Here is a 17,666-nt window from a genome sequence, read left to right as displayed (position 1 = left end):
TATACTAGTCTCCCTTTATTTATTTATCAGCACAAATACAACACAAATGTAACAAAGGCAACAGTAAAAATATTGGGTTTCTGTGTGGATGGTCTCTTGTGACAAGCCGATAGACAGAGAATGGAAGCAGTAGACTTCCTCCCATGTTTGGGCATACCAGGGGTTGTGACTTTAAATACATACATACATACATACATACATACATACATACATACATACATACATACATACATGTATGTATATGTATACATATATATTTGTGTGTATGTAAATGTATGTATGTTTTCTCTCTCTCTCTCTCTCTCTCCCTCCCTCTCCCTCTCTCTCTTACTTTGGCAACCTAATGAGGAGCCTAATGCTGGGAAAGATTGAGGGCAAAAGAAGAAGGGGACGACACAGAATGAGGTGGCTGGATGGAGTCACCGAAGCAGTAGGCGTGAGCTTTAAATGGACTCTGAGGCATGGTAGAGGACAAGAAGGCCTGGAGGAACATTGTCCATGGGGTTGCAATGGGTCTTCACAACTAACAACAATATATGTGTGTGTGTGATTATGGGGATATATACGTACACACACATACACACATTCTTTTGAGAGTGGGCATCAGAATTTCATTTTTTAATTTGTGACGGTGTGTTCACAGAAAAAAAGTGACAATAAAGATTAAATTATATAGATGTGTGTATGTGTGTGTGTTTGTGAATCATATATATATATATGATGTTCCTGGCTATTTTTTGCCTAACCTGGATAACCTTTCATAAACAGGGACCTTCAAAAGAAAAGCTTAGATTTCTTTCAATATATAAACCTATTTCTTTTCTAATAATAAAGAGGGACTCTTGAGAGAATACATAATTCTGATGGGGCATGAATCATCAAGATGCATCAGGAAATGTGTCAATGTACTTAATTTATAAAACTTGACTAGCCAGTAATTAACCATATAAAAAAAAGATATTGAATTGAAAAATGGAAAGGAAAAGGCAGAGCGGAACAGAGTGGCAAACAGGTAGCTCTTAGTTTAATTCTCAAAACAGTTAATCAGGGGGCCCAGTGAAGAGTTAAGATGGCAGGCTCAAGGAAGTGTCCATATAAAATAAAATACAGCTTTGTTCGTGCAATCAAAGCCGCTAACCTAACTTTTTTGATGTGTATACAAACACACACACACACCATAATCAGTTCAATTCTTCAGCTTCCTACTAGAAAAAAGAAAACAATTCACACTCTAGAGCAACTTACCATTCATATCAACTGTGCCTACAGTCCAATATAGTCTCCTCCTGAGAAAATGCAGCCCTTCAAGAAGCAATGGGTGGAAACTAATCAAGGAGAGAAGCATCTTAGAACTAAGGAGAGATTTCCTGACAGTTAGAACAATTAACCAATGGAACAACTTGCCTCCAGAAGTTGTGAATGCTCCAACACTAGAAGTTTTTAAGAAGTGGTGTAGGGTTTTTTGCCTTCTAGTTTGAACTAGAAGGCCTCCAGGGTCTCTTCCAACTCTTATTCTAAAATTCTAAATTCTAAATAGTAAATATAAAGCCCTTACAAAAGCAAAATTGACAAAAATCAATAAAAATAAACAGAAAAATGTAGAAAGTCATGTTCCCACCACATTCCAGCCTTAGCTCACAACATGTCTTTCTCTTATCCTAGGGAGAACTCCCTTCTCAAAACTAGAAGAGAAAAAGGAGATGGGATTCCTGTGGGGAGAGAATTCCAAAGTGTGGAAGCAATGATTGAAAAGACCTGCTTCCACACACCTTTCTGATCACAATCTTCTTACATGTAACACTTGGAAGAAGTTGACACTTTTCAATCTGACTGGATTTAACAGATTGTCTATGCCCTTTCATCAAAGGTTCTTTATTGGGGTTTTTTTTTGCATTAATATTGCAGGGATTAAAATCCATACATGCATTTATTTATGCATTTTCAAAATGGAGAGAAAGCTATAAACTAACCTTAATTATATTCACATAATATGCACATTCCTTACTAACAATATTCTATTGTTCAGTTTAGTCACGTTCGTGCCAATAAGCCATAGCCACAAGAAGAACCAAAGTCCAGCTCTAAAATAACAGAACAAACATGTTTGTTGTAAAACAAACATAAAAACCCAAACCAGATAAATAAAATTAAGAAGTTAGTGGCGTTCATGAACTTAACTAGAGTATTTCCTGAAATAATTCACTTTTAGACATCTGTCTCAAAGCCATTAAGGAAGTGGTTGATTTGTCCTTGGTTAGGAAACTACTCCGAAGTTCTTAAGAAAATATTGAATAACCATTTGTCTGAAGTGGTGTAGGATTTCCTGTCTAGGCTGGGGTTGGACTAGAAGAGCTCCAAGTTCCCTTCTAACTCTGTTATTCTATTCAATGAAAAAAATAAAAAGAAATTTCGGTACACCTAGCCTAGCTCAGTCCAAATGAAACTTTGGTCACTGTGAGAGGCTACAATTGGCTCAATGGGCCTTTGCATTTACTGCAGCTTCTTTTTGGACACACAATGCAAAACCACAGATCTATCTAAAATGGCATAGGGTTACCTGCTTGAGCAGGGTGTTGGATTAGAACAGAGGTCCCCAACATTTTGGGCACCACGGAGTGGTTCCTTGTAGAGAGGTTTTTCCGTAGACCAGAGGAGCCATGATTTCGCATGCTGCTTGCATCCCATGGATGGGGCTTCGCTTGTTTATGCGGCCCAGTTTCTGGCATGATGTAGCCCAGTACCAGTCCACAGACGGGGAGTTAGGGACCCCTGGACTAGAAGACCTCCAAGATCTCTTCTAGCTCGGTTCTGATTGATTGAACTCTTATACAATACAATAGCAGAGTTGGAAGGAATCTTGGAGGTCTTCTAGTCCAACCCACTGCATAGGCAGGAAACCCTATACTGTTTCAGACAAATTGCTATCCAACATCTTCTTAAAGACTTCCAGTGTTGGGGCATTCACAACTTCTGGAGGCAAGCTGTTCCACTGATTAATTGTTCTAACTGTCAGGAAATTTCTCCTCAGTTCTAAGTTGTTTCTCTCCTTGATTAGTTTCCACCCATTGCTTCTTGTTCTACCCTCAGGTGCCTTGGAGGATAGTTTGACTCCTTCTTCTTTGTGGCAACCCCTGAGATGTTGGAACACTGCTATCAGGTCTCCCATAGTTCTTCTTTTCATTAAACTAGACATAGACATGTCCCTGTCCTCAACAGAAATTATACCAGAATTTGGTCGATGTGTAAAAAAGCTAGAAAATTCTGGATTCAGAAATATACAGGTAGTTCTTGACTTGTAGCCACTTGTTTAGTGACCGTTTAAAAGTTACACCACTGAAAAAAAGCAACTTACATACAATGATGGTTGTAGCATGGGATGGTGTGATTGCCATGTGACCTCCACAGGTGGCTTCCCAGCATCCAGGATGTGATTGTGACGTTCCCACCAAAGTCAATAGGGGAAGTCAGATTTGCTTTTAACAATCACACAATTTGCCTAGCTGCAGTGTTTCACTTAACACCCATGGCAAAGATCATAAAATCAGGCACATCTCACTTAACAAGTGCTTTGCAAAGTATCAGAAATTCTGGTCCCAATTCTAGTCGTAAGTTGAGAACTACCTATACACTGATTCAGAGTGTATTTTAACTATACAATTAAGACCCTGTATTTTACTTTTGGGCCTGATGTACAAATAGTTGGAAATAAATTATGGAACTTTGCTTTTGTATATGATAATTGCAGTGAGATCGTGGAAAGTTTTGGTAATATGTACAACAGAGGAATTGTTAGTGAAGACGGTGGAATTTGCTAAGACGGCCAAATTGACTTACATTTATTGCTGACTTGAAACCCCTTACAGGCATTTTGTGAGGCAAAAAAGAACTTATGATTCCTAATTTTTGATGATTAGGCAGGAAAGCATATAAACAAGAGTCGTGCTGTAAGCATAGACACATTTATAGCTGAACTTATAAATGTTGTAAAGCACGTGAGAAGCCACTTCTTTGTAATTTTTTTAACTTAATTTTCTTAGTTTTCGCTTAGATGGAATGGATGTTACGGACTTTTAATTGTATTTTTTTATTCTTAAATTTTGAATGTTTCTTTTGTCCTGTTGTGAGCCGCCCAGAGTCCCAATGGGAGTGGGCGGCATACCAATTTTATTAAACTCGAAACTCGAACTCTTTTATTTCTTTTTTTACTTTGTATTAGTTTTTAAGCTTCCTTTTTTAAAAAAAATCTTTAATACGGAAGAATTGAAATTTATTGGTGCCCAGGAGTGATTTATGTCTAATTGCAAAGAGTAACTTCAGGAGTGGAATTTTCCTCAGCTAATCACTGAGGAGGGGAGAAAGGAACACAAACAATCTCTTCTTTCTTTGTAACTTCCTTCTGGATATTAAAAATAGCCATCATATGATTCTTTATTCTTGGTTTGGTGTCCTGATGTTCTTCCTAAAGAGTATCCACCCTAATTTGTTTCTTTTCCTCCGATGGCTTCTTAAAATCTGGCATCCACAGCTGGCCACAGAAATTGTACACAGGTAGTCCTCAACTTACAACCACTTGTTTAGTGACTGTTTGAAGTGACGCCGACACTGAAAAGGCTGACTTCTGACCATTTTCCCCATGACGGTTGAAGCATCCCCACGGTCATGTGATCAAAATTTGGATACTTGGCAACTGGCATGTATTTATAACAGTTGCAGTGTCACCAGATCATGGGGTCTCTTTTTGTGAACTTCTGACAAGCAAAGTTCAATGGGGAAGCCAGCTTCATTTAGCAACCATGTTACTAACTTATCAACTGCAGTGATTCACTTAATAACTGTGGCCAGAAAGGTCATAAAATGGGACAAAACAAACATAACAACTGTCTTGCTTAGCAATGGAAATTTGCAGCTCAATTGTCATAAGTAGAGGACTACTTGTATGGAGTTGGTTTTGAATCTGAACAACACTTCCAGTGCCCAAAGATATTGCAGTATATTATCAATAATCTTCTAGACATCTCTTTGGATATAAGAAATTGAATGTTAGTGTTTTATTTTAATTCAATCAAATATTCTGAGAAAGTTGGATTCCATACTACACGTTGTACTTTTTCTTTCAGAGTCCACAGTTCCAACAAATTAAACAAAACATAATGAGAATAAGATGCTGAAAGAAGGCATGGATTAAAAAGTATACAAAGTTGTTAAGACTCTGTAACAATGAACAAAGTCCAAAAGGCAACCTCAGTTTGTTTTAAGATTATAAATAGAGTCAAATTTCCATGTAGAAACTTGAATACATAGTCCAGGGATGTCAAACTCAATTTCATTGAAGGCCGCCTCAGGGTTGTGTTTGATCTTGGGAGGCTGGGGTGGGTGTGGCCCGCTTGAATCATATCAGGGGCGCTTGTGGTGGCCCGAGTGCTCTACCAGTGATAACAGGCTCCTAATCTCCATTTTCGGCTGGGATGGTCTCCTGCAACCCTCTTTCAGTTAAAACTGAGCTCAGGAGATTGGGAGCCCATTTTCACTGGCAGAGCCGGTCCTTTGGTGTTTCCAGGGCGGCCTTGCAGGCCAGATCTAAGCACCCCACAGGCTGGATGCGGCCCGCAGGCCTTGAGTTTGACACCCTTGACATAGTCTATAAAAAGGACACATGAGGTTTCTTATAAGTTAGCAGTTTACAATACAAGCTTATATGGAGTCGATTCAATATGGATTTTAAAAGCTTATTAAAACTCATTCAAAAGTCCTTCCTTCAAATGTTTCCAGGTTAATATTATTTGAAGTGACTATCAGCCCAGCTGCTACAGGTCCACCGTACTCTCCTTGCCTGCCTCCGAAAACACTGAGCCAGGCTTCCGGATTGCAATTGCACCGCACGAATATTCTGTGCCATGATTTCATAATAGTTTAGGATTGCCTGATCTCTGCAAAACAAGAAGAAACAACTGTTACCACCAAGGAATATTGGTCAAGAGAGCATGCAAGGACATACATTGCCTCTCCTTCCTCAGAAAACCCTCGTGGTGGCTAAGTCACTGGTCCACGAAGCTGACAGTGTAAATTTGGAGAGCCTGGAGGAAACATGTATGAAAAGGCACTAGAAAAACAAATTGATAAGGATAATGCTGTAGAACAGCAATGAACAGAGCAACTTTAAATATGTGGACATCATTCCCAGAATTCCCCAGAGTGGTGCAGTGGGCTAGAGGTATGTAGCTAGGCTGGCTATTCACGCCGCTCCTTGCGAAGGCACCGCATTCCGCCTTGAACGCCAAGAGGAGCTAAGCACGCAACCACTCTCTCCTTATTGTTGTTGCGCTTCCGAGTCGCTGTGACGTACCCTGGGCCACCAGCCACAACAAGGCTTCCAGTCGCAAGAACCAAGTGCCTTCTAGCCCATCAACTCCGTGGCCTGATTTGGCAAGCCTCGCAGACGGTGCTGCGAACTCTTCATAAAGAAAGAGATGGCGCTTGGGCCTGGGGGCCGAAGCCCTGTGGCCTATTAGTGTAGGGGTCTCTGTAAGAGTCGATCTGGAAATACTCACGGCCAACTTGACCAATACATATTATTAACAAGAGGAATCAGCGCCAATATGTTTCAGTCCAAATCAAGGGAAATATTATCAATCACGGAGAGAAGAGTTATTACTTATAAAGCCCTTCATGGTATTGGACCTGGGTACTTGAGAGACCACCTGCTGCCAATTACCTCCCAAAGACCCATTAGATCGCACAGAGTCGGCCTCCTCCGGGTTCCATCCACCAGCCAATGCCATCTGGCTACGACCCGGGGGAGGGCCTTCTCTGTGGCTGCTCCGGCCCTTTGGAACGAACTCCCCGCGGAGATTCGGACCCTCACCTCTCTCCCTGCTTTCCGAAAAGCCGTTAAAACCTGGCTGTGTTGGCAGGCCTGGGGTTGATGAGCTCCCTTCCCCCCTCGACAGGTGTGGTTGTTGGTCATCTTAAATGTCTATTTTGTACTTGTATGTTTCCCCTTCACGTTTAAGTTGTTCGCCGCCCTGAGTCCCTTTTAGGGAATAGGGCGGCATATAAATAAAATAAAACTTAAACTTAAACTTAAGATTGGATAACATGCCCGTCTCAGAGTGGACTGAGTCGAAAACTGAGTGGAGTTACTCACAAAGGGAGGTTATAAAGGTCATTAATTAATTAATAATCAGACTCAGTCCAATCAGAGCACGGACAGTGTCAACCCATGCATGGATGCTATTTCCACCCTTATTGAGAATTACTACAAACAAATGTTGAGAAGTAATTGTGTGAGGAATGTTCACAACATTATTTTGTGTTTGGACAAATATTTAAGTGCACTCAAGTTATTAACTCAGTAATTCATTACAATTGCATAGGAATTCTATCAGTGGAAATTACAAGGAAATTCAGAAATGGCATGAACCAAGATTTATTTACTGATCTAAACTGGTTATTAACATTCCATTTAAATTAATGTGAGCAACTTCCTACAGTAGAATCTAAAGGCAGAAGTATGCCCATAGGTGAGTTCCATGTGTGAAAATGTTTCTTCTAAAATAATTAAAGCACCTAGCTAGTTACCTAGTTACCTATAGCACCTAGCTATATTACTGATCACAGTTTTTAGCATCAAGTACCAAATCCTATCAACCATATTATTTACTTTAATTTAACTCCACTCAGAGTAGACATAACATTTTTTTAAAAACAACATATAGAAAAGAGTGTTACACTGAGAGGTAGCATAGAACTACCAGTGATATCATGCTCTTCATTTTAAGTTAGTCAAGACACTGTGAAGTTAGTAGATAAAATCGGGGGTGTCAGAAAAAAAACAACTGATTGCTGAGATCCAGTTTTCAAGCTGCACTCGAACAGTCAACCTAACTAAAGGTTCTCCCAATACTCACCAGTGTTAACCCAGCATCTGATATACTTTTAGCTGTATATTGTGCAGAACCACCAGTAACAGTTTAGTTAACAAACCTGGTGTTGTTAACATCATCAGGCCATCCATAAAATCTCTAAAAGGTGTCTAAAAACTCCAAAAGTATTACAAAGCAAAAGACACTAGGCAAGAATTCTGAATTTTCTCCACAATTTAATAAGATTCTTGCAAATAACACCACGGAGGTACAGTTCCTATAGGAAGATCAAACCATATATGGTTTAATATGATGCAAAATCAACCTACAAGAGTATTCTCCAACCTGCTACTCCCAAGAGGCAATTTCCAGCTATGCTTGATTAGAGAATTATGTAAGTCAAGTCCAGATACGGCATCTAGCTGGCACCAGGTTGGGGTTGACTGCCCTGTAAACATCATTAATGACAGAGATGCTTGTCCCAATTTCAAGAAAGCCCAATGTTCATAAGGGAAATTTAAGATGATCAAGGGATAGGAGATGGAAAGATTTGTATTTCTTTCTCTCTGCCTGAGACCCTAGAACCATGACAGCAAACCTATGGTATGTGTGCCACAGGTGGCATATGGAGCCTTCTCTGTGAGCACGCAAGCCGTCGTTTCAGCTCAGCTCCACCGTGCATGCACGCATGCCTCCTGCCAGCCAGCTGATTTTCAGGTCTCTGCCACACCTGCGAGGGCCGTGCATGTATGTACAGGGGGGTGGAGGGTTATGCATGCATGCGTGGGGGGGTGCTATGCACCCCCTGCACCTTGTTTTTAGTCCCAGGAGGCTCCAGGGAGGCCTGCTAAGCCCAAAATGGGCTGCAGGAGGGTCGCACATGCATGCATGGGACGTGGGGGGGGGAGGTGGGCATGCATGCACAGGTGGGGCAGGGCGCGTGTGGGAGGTATTGTGCGCACATTACATTATGGATGTGGACACGCACACGTGTGCTGTCATGCCCGCGCCTGTACTTTCGGCACGCAAGGACATAAAGGGTAGCCATCACAACCATAAAAAATGCCAACAGTCAGAAGTAGGAACAATTGAACCAAGAGTCTGCCACGTTTTGCAATTTAGTGGGCAATGCAATGATGGGCAAAGAAGTCAACCAGCATCCCTAAATGAGTAAAGACCTTATGTTGTTTTCCAGCACAATCCAAAGGAATTTGATCAATGCACACATTTTGCTTCTCCTGTAATGCTGCTATCAGAAAAAAACAAGAGAGGAGACGACTTTTACATGCATATTAATTAACCTGTTAAAGAGCTGGGTTGTTCCATGCAGGCAATCTCTGTGAATGTTAATGAACTCCAAGCAGATCAGGCAAAAATAAAAAACAAGACAAGTTTTACCTTGATGGTTTATATCTTCAGTTACAAATCAGAGCAACTGTCATATCACTAGTAGATGGGAAGAACATTAGGAATAAAGGATTTATAAGATGAAATGATAATGACATTCAGACTACTTCAAAGGGACCACCGAGCTGACAGGTCCCTGTTAACATGCAGCTGTCCTTGAAAACATAAGACTGGGAAATACCGTCTCACAATTATTTCTGTTAAATACATTTCAAACAAGATTCACACCTCCAACCACACTCCTCTTATGCAGGTAGTCCTTGACTTACAACTGATTTACAACAATTCATTCATTTAGCGACCATTTAGTTACAAATGTCCTGAAAACAGTGACTTACACTTACGACCCTTGCTGCATCTCTATGGTCACATGATCAAAATTCTGGCACTTCGCAGCCAACATATGGATTTATCCTTCAGTCATGTGATCATCATTTGCGATTTTCCCAGCCAGGTTCAGACAAGCAAAGTAAAAAGGGAGAAGACAGATTTGCTTAATGACCGTGTGAGTCCCTTAACTGCAGTGATTCCCTTAACAACTATGGCAAACAAGGTCATAAAATCAGGTGCAACTCACTTAATCCTATTTAGCAATGGAAATTCTGGTCTCAGTTGTGATCATAAGTTGAGGACTACTTATATACCTCTTACACTACAGATTCAGCATCTGGGATCAAAATAGGTTATGAAAGAGGCAGATTTGGACTGGAAATTTCCAGTTGCTGATGAGTGCTTTGTAGGACCTAAGGAGGACACAGTTCGTTCTGATCTGCAGACTAGATGAGATTGTGAATTATATTAATTCTACTTGAATAAAGAGAAATACAAGTAGTCCTCAGCCTACAACCACACTTGAGCCCAAAATTTCCGTTGCTATGTGCGACATTTGTTAAAGTGCATTTTGCACCATTTTACGATCTTCCTTGCCACAGTTGCTAAGTGAATCACTGCAGTTGTTAAGTTAATAACACAATTGTTAAGTGAATCTGGCTTCCCCATTGACTTTGCTTGTCAGAAGGCCTCAAAAGCTGCTCACATGATCCCAACTGTCATAAGTGTTAATCACTTGCCAAGCATCGGAATTTTGATCAAGTGATCATGGGGAATGCTGTAATGGTCATAAGTCTGGAAAACAATCATAAGTCACTTTTTTCAGTGCAGTTGTAACTTTGAACAGTCACTAAATAAACTGTTGTAAGTTTAGGAGTACCTGTAGAGTTAGCTTTGATCCTTTGGGAATAAGTAGCAGTTTGGAAACATGATCACTTTTTGCAAGAGAAAAGTTGAGGGATGGCAATAAAGAAAATTTGCTTTCACTAGAGTGTCTACATACTTAGTCTAAAAAAATCTGGAAAAGCAGTGAATGCCAGCTAAGAATTAGTATCTTCTGTGCTTTAATCTATGAGTCACTCTAATTTATGAGATTTTTTTCAGCTCAGAATACAGCAACTTTGATTATGGCTCCTTGTTTGCAATCAATATTCAGAAGTAGAATAAGTGTTACTTGGGGATATTTAGCAAAGGCATATAGGTCCAGAGCATCTATATATTATAAAAAATCTGATTCCTGTAACCTTTAACTGGGTAAAATGGTACACCTTAGGTTAAAACCTTTTGAGCCAAGGTACCGCAGATAAGCTAACTTACAGAATGCATCCCAAATCTGCTTTCTATGACTCCTGTGGAATCAAAATCAACATTTGTAAGTGTGAAAACCGATCACAAGTCACATTTTTTCCAGTGTCGTTATAACTTTGAACGGTCATTAAACAAATGGTTGTAAGTCGAGGAGTATCTCTATGTTAGGGTTTAAACTACAGTTTTCATCTCTTTCCCATTTCAAAGTGATAAGAAACTGGAATGTGGACTTCCGAGGCTGTGTTATAAGAGATGCAAGAGGATGTTGTCAACTTGCCCAAAGTTACCGTGTTTCCCCGAAAATAAGACAGGGTCTTATTTTCTTTTGACCCCTGAAATAAGCGCTTGGCCTTATTTTTAGAGAGGTCTTATTATTTTTGAGGTGCAGGAGGCGATGAGCATGGTCACCTCATGGCTGCTGCTGTGTTGCAATATTTTCAGGGAGGTCTTATTTTCAGGGGAGGGCTTATTTTAGCGCATGCACTCAAAAGCCCAATTGGGATTATTATCCAGGGAGGTCTTATTTTCAGGGAAACAGAGTATCATTTGTTCCCTAGAGTCCCTTGTGTTTGGGAATGGACAACAAAGTTTCCTGCTGTTTTGAAGTGGCACAACAAAGACCCCAGCCTACATTCTTATCCACGCACAAAGTTATCTGAGGCCCCAACAACTGCCTGATTGCAGGCACCGCTATGGACAGAGGGATGAGAACGGCAAGACCATTTCTAGAACTTACCTCTCCTCCTGAACAATGATGTCGTTGAAAGCATGAGAGAGGCGCTTCAGTTTGCGAATGCCTGTTGAGACCAGCTCCAAGTCACAGCTCAACTGCCTGCCAGGACAAAAAGAGATCGGCAAAGGTGAAGAGTGAATTGGGTCACCAATGAATAGCACTTTCCTCTGTCTCCAGTTCAATCCCCTTCTTTTCAGAACAGCAAAATAATGCCATTTGCGGACGATATTACCACAAAATACAGGTATAGCCTTTGGATTGCTAGAGGGATTCAGTTTTTTTTTAAAAAAAAAAAGTTAAAGCTGTTATTTATTGACATTTTAAAACTGGATTTCAAACTGGAATAGATTCTTTTGTGTGTACTTGTCAGTTGTCTTGAGTGCCTGAGATGGGAAAAGGGACTATAAACAAAAGAGAAGATACATTTCCACAGGCAAGATGAACCTTTGTGGTTAAATAAACAAAAATAGTGTATTTTGGAAGATCTACATTGAGAAGCCAGAGTAGCAAAAATGTGTTCACTGGGATTTGACTCAGAAAAGTTTAATCAAGGATAGACCTACCATATTTTTGAAGCATAAGACGCACCTTCCCCCCCCCTAAAAGTGGATGGAAATTTAGGTGCGTCTTATAGACCGAATACAGGCATTTTTGGCCTCCCAAACCCTCTGCCTGTCATGTTTTTGCTGTCCCCAGCCCCCAGCACTCTGTAGTGATCCGCATGGCCCATTTTTGCCCAAAATGTGCTCACTTTTGGCCTGCAGAGTGCGTCTGGGGGCTGGGGAGGATGAAAACGCAACATTTGGAGAGCTTAGGAGCCCAAAAACGGGCCTGTTTTTGGCAAAAAAATAGGACGTATGGAGCACTGCAGCGTGCAGACAGAAAAAGCACAATGTGTGGAGGCCAAAAATTATTTTTTTCTTGTTTACCTCCTGTAAATTTATGTGCATCTTATAGTTTGGTATGTCTTATAGTCCAAAAATATGGTACTTAATGATAATCTCAAGTTAGACTGCCCTGGGGAGTCAAAAAACATCTCAGCAGGAGAAAGTGGCAAATCACGCAAGTTACCTCTTAGCTTAGCAAATGTCCTACTTACCTTCTCACAGCAAGAGAAACTGGAGAACCATATGGGCTTTTCAAGGCTGCAGCCCTCATGGATCTCCGTAGAGGCAGGAGACTTTTCTTACGCTGACAGGACCCAGATTTCTTGCTGGATGGGGATACAATCTTCGTGCTGGATGTTGGGGTTGAGATGGAAGCCAGCTTCTTGTTTTGGCGAGGGGTCCGAGGAGAGACGTTGGAAGGTTTTGTGGAACTTTTGCTCTTTCCTCTGGGGTCCTTGGCCAACGAAGCTGCTATAGCACGAGAGGGACCTTGGCAGTTCCTTTGCATTTTCTGAAACACAAAGGCAGTTTTTATTGACATTGAGAGATAATGGGGATATTCTCCAGATTGCAACCTAGCAGCTTGATAAAAATAAGAAAGTTTTCAAAAATGTGCAAAACGTATCCACAGGTCATAAAAACCATTCTATCTATCTATCTATCTATCTATCTATCTATCTATCTATAATATATTACCTAGTATCATTAATTATTTTATCAAAATCATTTAAGTCAGATGGTCAATGTATAAGTTTTATAAATAAAATTATAATCATGCTATGCACACTCTTTGGGGAGTAAGCCTGAGACTTACTCCCCAGAATAGGGCTTCAGTTGCATGATTACAGCCGCCATCTTGACTTTTTTGACTCGCTCCCTGTGGATATCCTTGGCCTGGAGGAATAGATTAGGAAGAGTATCTGCACCAGCTGTGACTTTTAATTCAGAAAGCCATAACGCCTTTCCATTCAGAGCTCCCTGTTAGTTGTACCTCTATTTTGGTTTTGTTCAAAAAAAAAGTTTCCCATCAAAAGATTCCTTGAAGAGCATGTGAAAATTAATAATGTCTGAGAATTTAAGAACAAAGTTCAATCCACTTTCTAAGCCGTAGATGCAGATCTGCTTAATTCATTAGCTTTTCATGAATCGAACTACATCCGTACCTGTGACATTGTTCCAAATACATTTTTGGCTGTTCTTGTAAGCATCTGGAGGTTTGAGCTTTTCTCCTTAGCCTCCAGGCTCTCCCAAGTTGGATTCTCATCAAAATTCATTTTTACTTCTTTTAAAGGCATTCTTTTCCGGAGGGACATCCGCACACTATTCATATTCACAGAAGATCTTTTCCTGAATCGATCTGGCACGGGACTCTCCTCAAAGTCAGACAGGATCTGATGGCTCCGCCAGCCAATGCTTGATCCCACAGTTTGGAACACAGATGCCATCCTTTCCCAGAGCTGGATTCTTCAAAAGCCTTAAAAAGAAAAAAAAAAGTCCATTAAAGTTTCTAGTCCATAAGTTCACAACATGGGGAGAAGAATACTTCCTGTTGTTAGTGTCATTAACGTTATTTAATTGATGCTGGGCAATCCCCTACAAAGAACTATGATAACAGCTTGACTGATAGCAGGGACATTTAATTTGTCAGAGGCAGGCCTGCAAAACGGTTATCTTAGAGTGAATAGTAAGTAGTCACTTATTAAGTAGAAAAAGATTGAGATTTCTTTCCACAACCCTCTTTATCTACTATCCTCCAATGTATTCCGCAACACCTCATCCAAGATCTTGGACATCCAAGATTTATTTTTCCTAAAAATTCTCTAGGGTTCATTCATATATTTTACCACATCTTTTGCATTTGCGTACATGCCTGTGATCTCAAGGAAATAAATATATATAATATTCCTTCCTCCATTTCCCCACACAAAAACCCTGTGAGGTGACTTGGGCCAAGAGAGAGGGACTGGCCCAAAGTCTTTCAGTAGCTTTCATGCCTAAGGGAGGCTTGGAACTCACAGACTCCTAGTTTCTAACCCAGCACCTTCACCCTCCTGGCTCTTGATGGAGATTCTTATAAATAAAGTTAATGCTGAAGGCTTGGATTGCTTTTGCAACAGGCTAAGATCCCACTTCTCTCTTCTTTAAATTAAAGGACATTTTAAAAAAAGAAACTCAGCACCTTTGAAATATGTGAAGGGCTGACACTTGCAAAATTTGCCCTTTGTTGACCAGAGGGCAAATAGTTGGGCTTAAAACACTGACTTGGGCAAAACATTAAGATAAGTATCATTAACACAAGCAGCAGTTTTTCAATGTGCCAGTTCTAAATTCTTCAGTTTGAAAACATTCTGACTTTATGATCTCAGGTTTATCCAAAGTCCAATATAATAATCATAGTTGATTGTTTTCTTGGAGGCATGTCATTAGCATTTGCAACTATGGTGGCATAAGAGGCATACAATCAAAATCACATGAAGTAGTGTATTAGCACTGCTTAATAAAGCCTTAGTAAGACCACACCTGGAATACTGCACCCAGTTTTAGTCACCACATTACAAAAAAGATGTTGAGACTTTGATTTGATTTGATTTATTGCAATTCTATGCCCCCTATTCCCAGAGGGACTCAGGGCGGCTCACAAACCAAAGTAAGGGGGGGGGAATACAAACAGGAGGAAAAACAACGGACAAACAACTACAAACAAAAAAAAACACCACTCAACAACCACACAATTCGAGCGGGGGCGGGGAACCCATTAGCCCCAGGCCTGTCGGAACAACCAGGTTTTAAGGGCTTTGCGGAAAGCCTGAAGGGTGATGAGGGTCCGAATCTCCACGGGGAGCTCGTTCCAGAGGGCCGGAGCAGCCACAGAGAAGGCCCTCCTCCGGGTGGTAGCCAATCGGCATTGGCCAGTAGATGCAATTCGGAGGAGGCCTAATCTGTGGGATCTAATAGGTCTGTTGGAGGTAATTGGCAGCAGGCGGTCTCTCAAGTACCCAGGTCCAATACCATGAAGGGCTTTATAAATGACGACTAGCACCTTGAAGCGTATCCGAAGACCAATAGGCAGCCAGTGCAGCTCGCGGAGGATAGGTGTGATGTGGGTGTACCGGGGTGCACCCACAATCGCTCGCGCAGCTGCATTCTGGACAAGCTGAAGTCTCCAAATGCTCTTCAAGGGCTGCCCCATGTAGAGCGCATTGCAGTAGTCCAGTCTTGAGGTCACAAGGGCACAAGTGACTGATGCGAGGGCCTCCCGGTTCAGGTAGGGACGCAATTGGTGCACCAGGCGAACCTGGGCAAATGCCCCCCTGGTCACAGCCGACAAATGGTGTTCAAAAGTCAGCTGGAAAAAGTGCAAAGAGCAACTATGACAATTAAGGGCCTGGAGATTAAAACATATGGAAAACAATTGCAGGAATTTGGTATGGCTAGTCTAGAGAAAAAAGGACTAGGGAGGACATGATAGCAGCAGTATTCCAGTATTTGAGGGGTTGCCACAAAGAAGAGGGGGTCAACTTATTTTCCAAAGCACCAGAAGGCAAGACAAGAAACAATGGATGGAAATTAATCAAGAAGACAAACAACCTGGAATAAAGGCAAAAACCCCTAACAGTGAGGACAATTAACCAGTGGAACAGCTTGCCTTCAGAAGTTGTAGGTGCTTCATCACTGAAGGTTTTTCAGAAAAGACTGAAATGCTACAGGTTCTCCTACTTGAGCAGAGGGTTGGACTAGAAGACCTCCAAGGTCCTTTCTAGCTCTATTCTTATTAATTGATCCAACTAGATAACTTAATTAGGTAATGAAACATCCACCAAAAAAAAAACCCATCAGCACCAAAAACTCCAAAGTTCAATCCTGAGCTACATATTTATTCCTATTGTTAAAAGTTATTTATCAACTGGGGTATACCTGGTCAAGGTTATCCACCCATCACCACCCAGTGCAGAATTTGTGGCAAATATATTATTTGTCTAAGGTATTTCCTGATTAAGTCAAGATTCGAAAGAAAGATATTTCATTATGGTTTCCTCCCTTTGAATGCCAAACTGAAAAAGTCATCACAGGTCATTAGAAGACTGTGTGCAAAAAAGGCTTATGATGTTGATGGTGAGAAATGCAAAGTGGGAGATATAATGCATCAGTCCCTTGGGGACTTAAGCAGTTAATGCATGGCATAAATAAATCAAATAAAATTGTTGTGGACTTGAGAAGCAGCATGAAGTTTTGGTTAAGTGCTGGATTACTAACAGGGAGACTTCAGATTCTAGTTTTTCCTTGGACACAGAAATCGGCTGAGAAATCACTCTCTTGGACCAAATCAGCATTGGGTGTGTTCTGGGACTCATAAAACACAGACTCTTACGCCCCTTCCTGGCATTATGTATTGGCAGCTTAACTGTGAAGCATTAGGCAAATGCAGTGCAAAAGCAAACAGAACCTGCACCCATCAGCTAATAAAACATCATCAGGGACTTGGCTAATCTTCTTCAGTCACTAAATTGTGTCCAACTCTTCCCAACCCCATGGACCATAGCAATCCAGCCCCCCCCCCCCATCCTTCACTTCCTCCTGGAGTTTACCCCAATTCATGTTCATTGCATGGATAACACTATCTAACGGTCTCATCCTCTGCAGTCCCCTTCTCCTTTTGCCTTCAATCTTTCCTAACATCGGGGACTTTTCCAATTCTCATTTGGTGGCCAAAGTATCTGAGTTTCAGCTTCAGGATCTGTCCTTCCCAAAAACAATCAGGGCTCATTTCCTTTAGGATTGATTTGATCTCTTTGCAGTTCGAAGGACTCTCAAGAGTCTTCTCCAACACCACAAATCAATCTAATCACTACTAAAATTATAATGGGGCTAATAGGACGGGGAAAACGGCCAATCTCGCCTTCCTTCCCTTTGCTCCAACTCACCTTTACCGTTTGCTATTTACGTATGCCACCCCTGCCTTCTTCGGCCAGCTTCCTTCTCCAGCAAGATTTCAAATAAGGCGCCGGCGCTTTCTCGTCCACCGGATTGGCTGGCGTCTAGCGCTCCTCCCCCCCCCTCCTTGATTGCATGAGAAAGAGTGGGAGGAAGAAACAATTGAATGTGAATGGAGAACGTTGCTCCGAGCCCGCTGGGAATCTT

General features: G+C 41.2%; 1 protein-coding gene across 1 annotated transcript; it reads right to left on the bottom strand.

The window, feature by feature from the left end:
- Positions 1 to 5,041: 5,041 nt before the first annotated feature.
- Positions 5,042 to 17,504, bottom strand: PIMREG (PICALM interacting mitotic regulator). The gene is made up of 5 exons (XM_087719080.1): positions 17,450 to 17,504; positions 13,691 to 14,001; positions 12,740 to 13,038; positions 11,644 to 11,739; positions 5,042 to 5,927 (listed from the first exon to the last, which is right to left on the bottom strand). The coding sequence occupies exons 2-5, from the start codon at positions 13,970 to 13,972 to the stop codon at positions 5,777 to 5,779; spliced, it is 828 nt and encodes a 275-aa protein (XP_087575206.1). The 5' UTR covers positions 13,973 to 14,001; positions 17,450 to 17,504; the 3' UTR covers positions 5,042 to 5,776.
- Between the last annotated feature and the right edge of the window lie 162 nt (positions 17,505 to 17,666).

The sequence above is a fragment of the Thamnophis sirtalis genome, unplaced genomic scaffold (genome assembly GCF_051295495.1).
Source record: "Thamnophis sirtalis isolate CommonGarterSnake01/CBP01778 unplaced genomic scaffold, rThaSir2_p1.2 scaffold_6, whole genome shotgun sequence".
In the NCBI taxonomy this organism is placed as follows: Eukaryota; Metazoa; Chordata; class Lepidosauria; order Squamata; family Natricidae; genus Thamnophis; species Thamnophis sirtalis.
The sequence above is the reverse complement of the archived record's forward strand: the minus strand, read 5'-3'. Positions and strand labels throughout refer to the sequence as shown.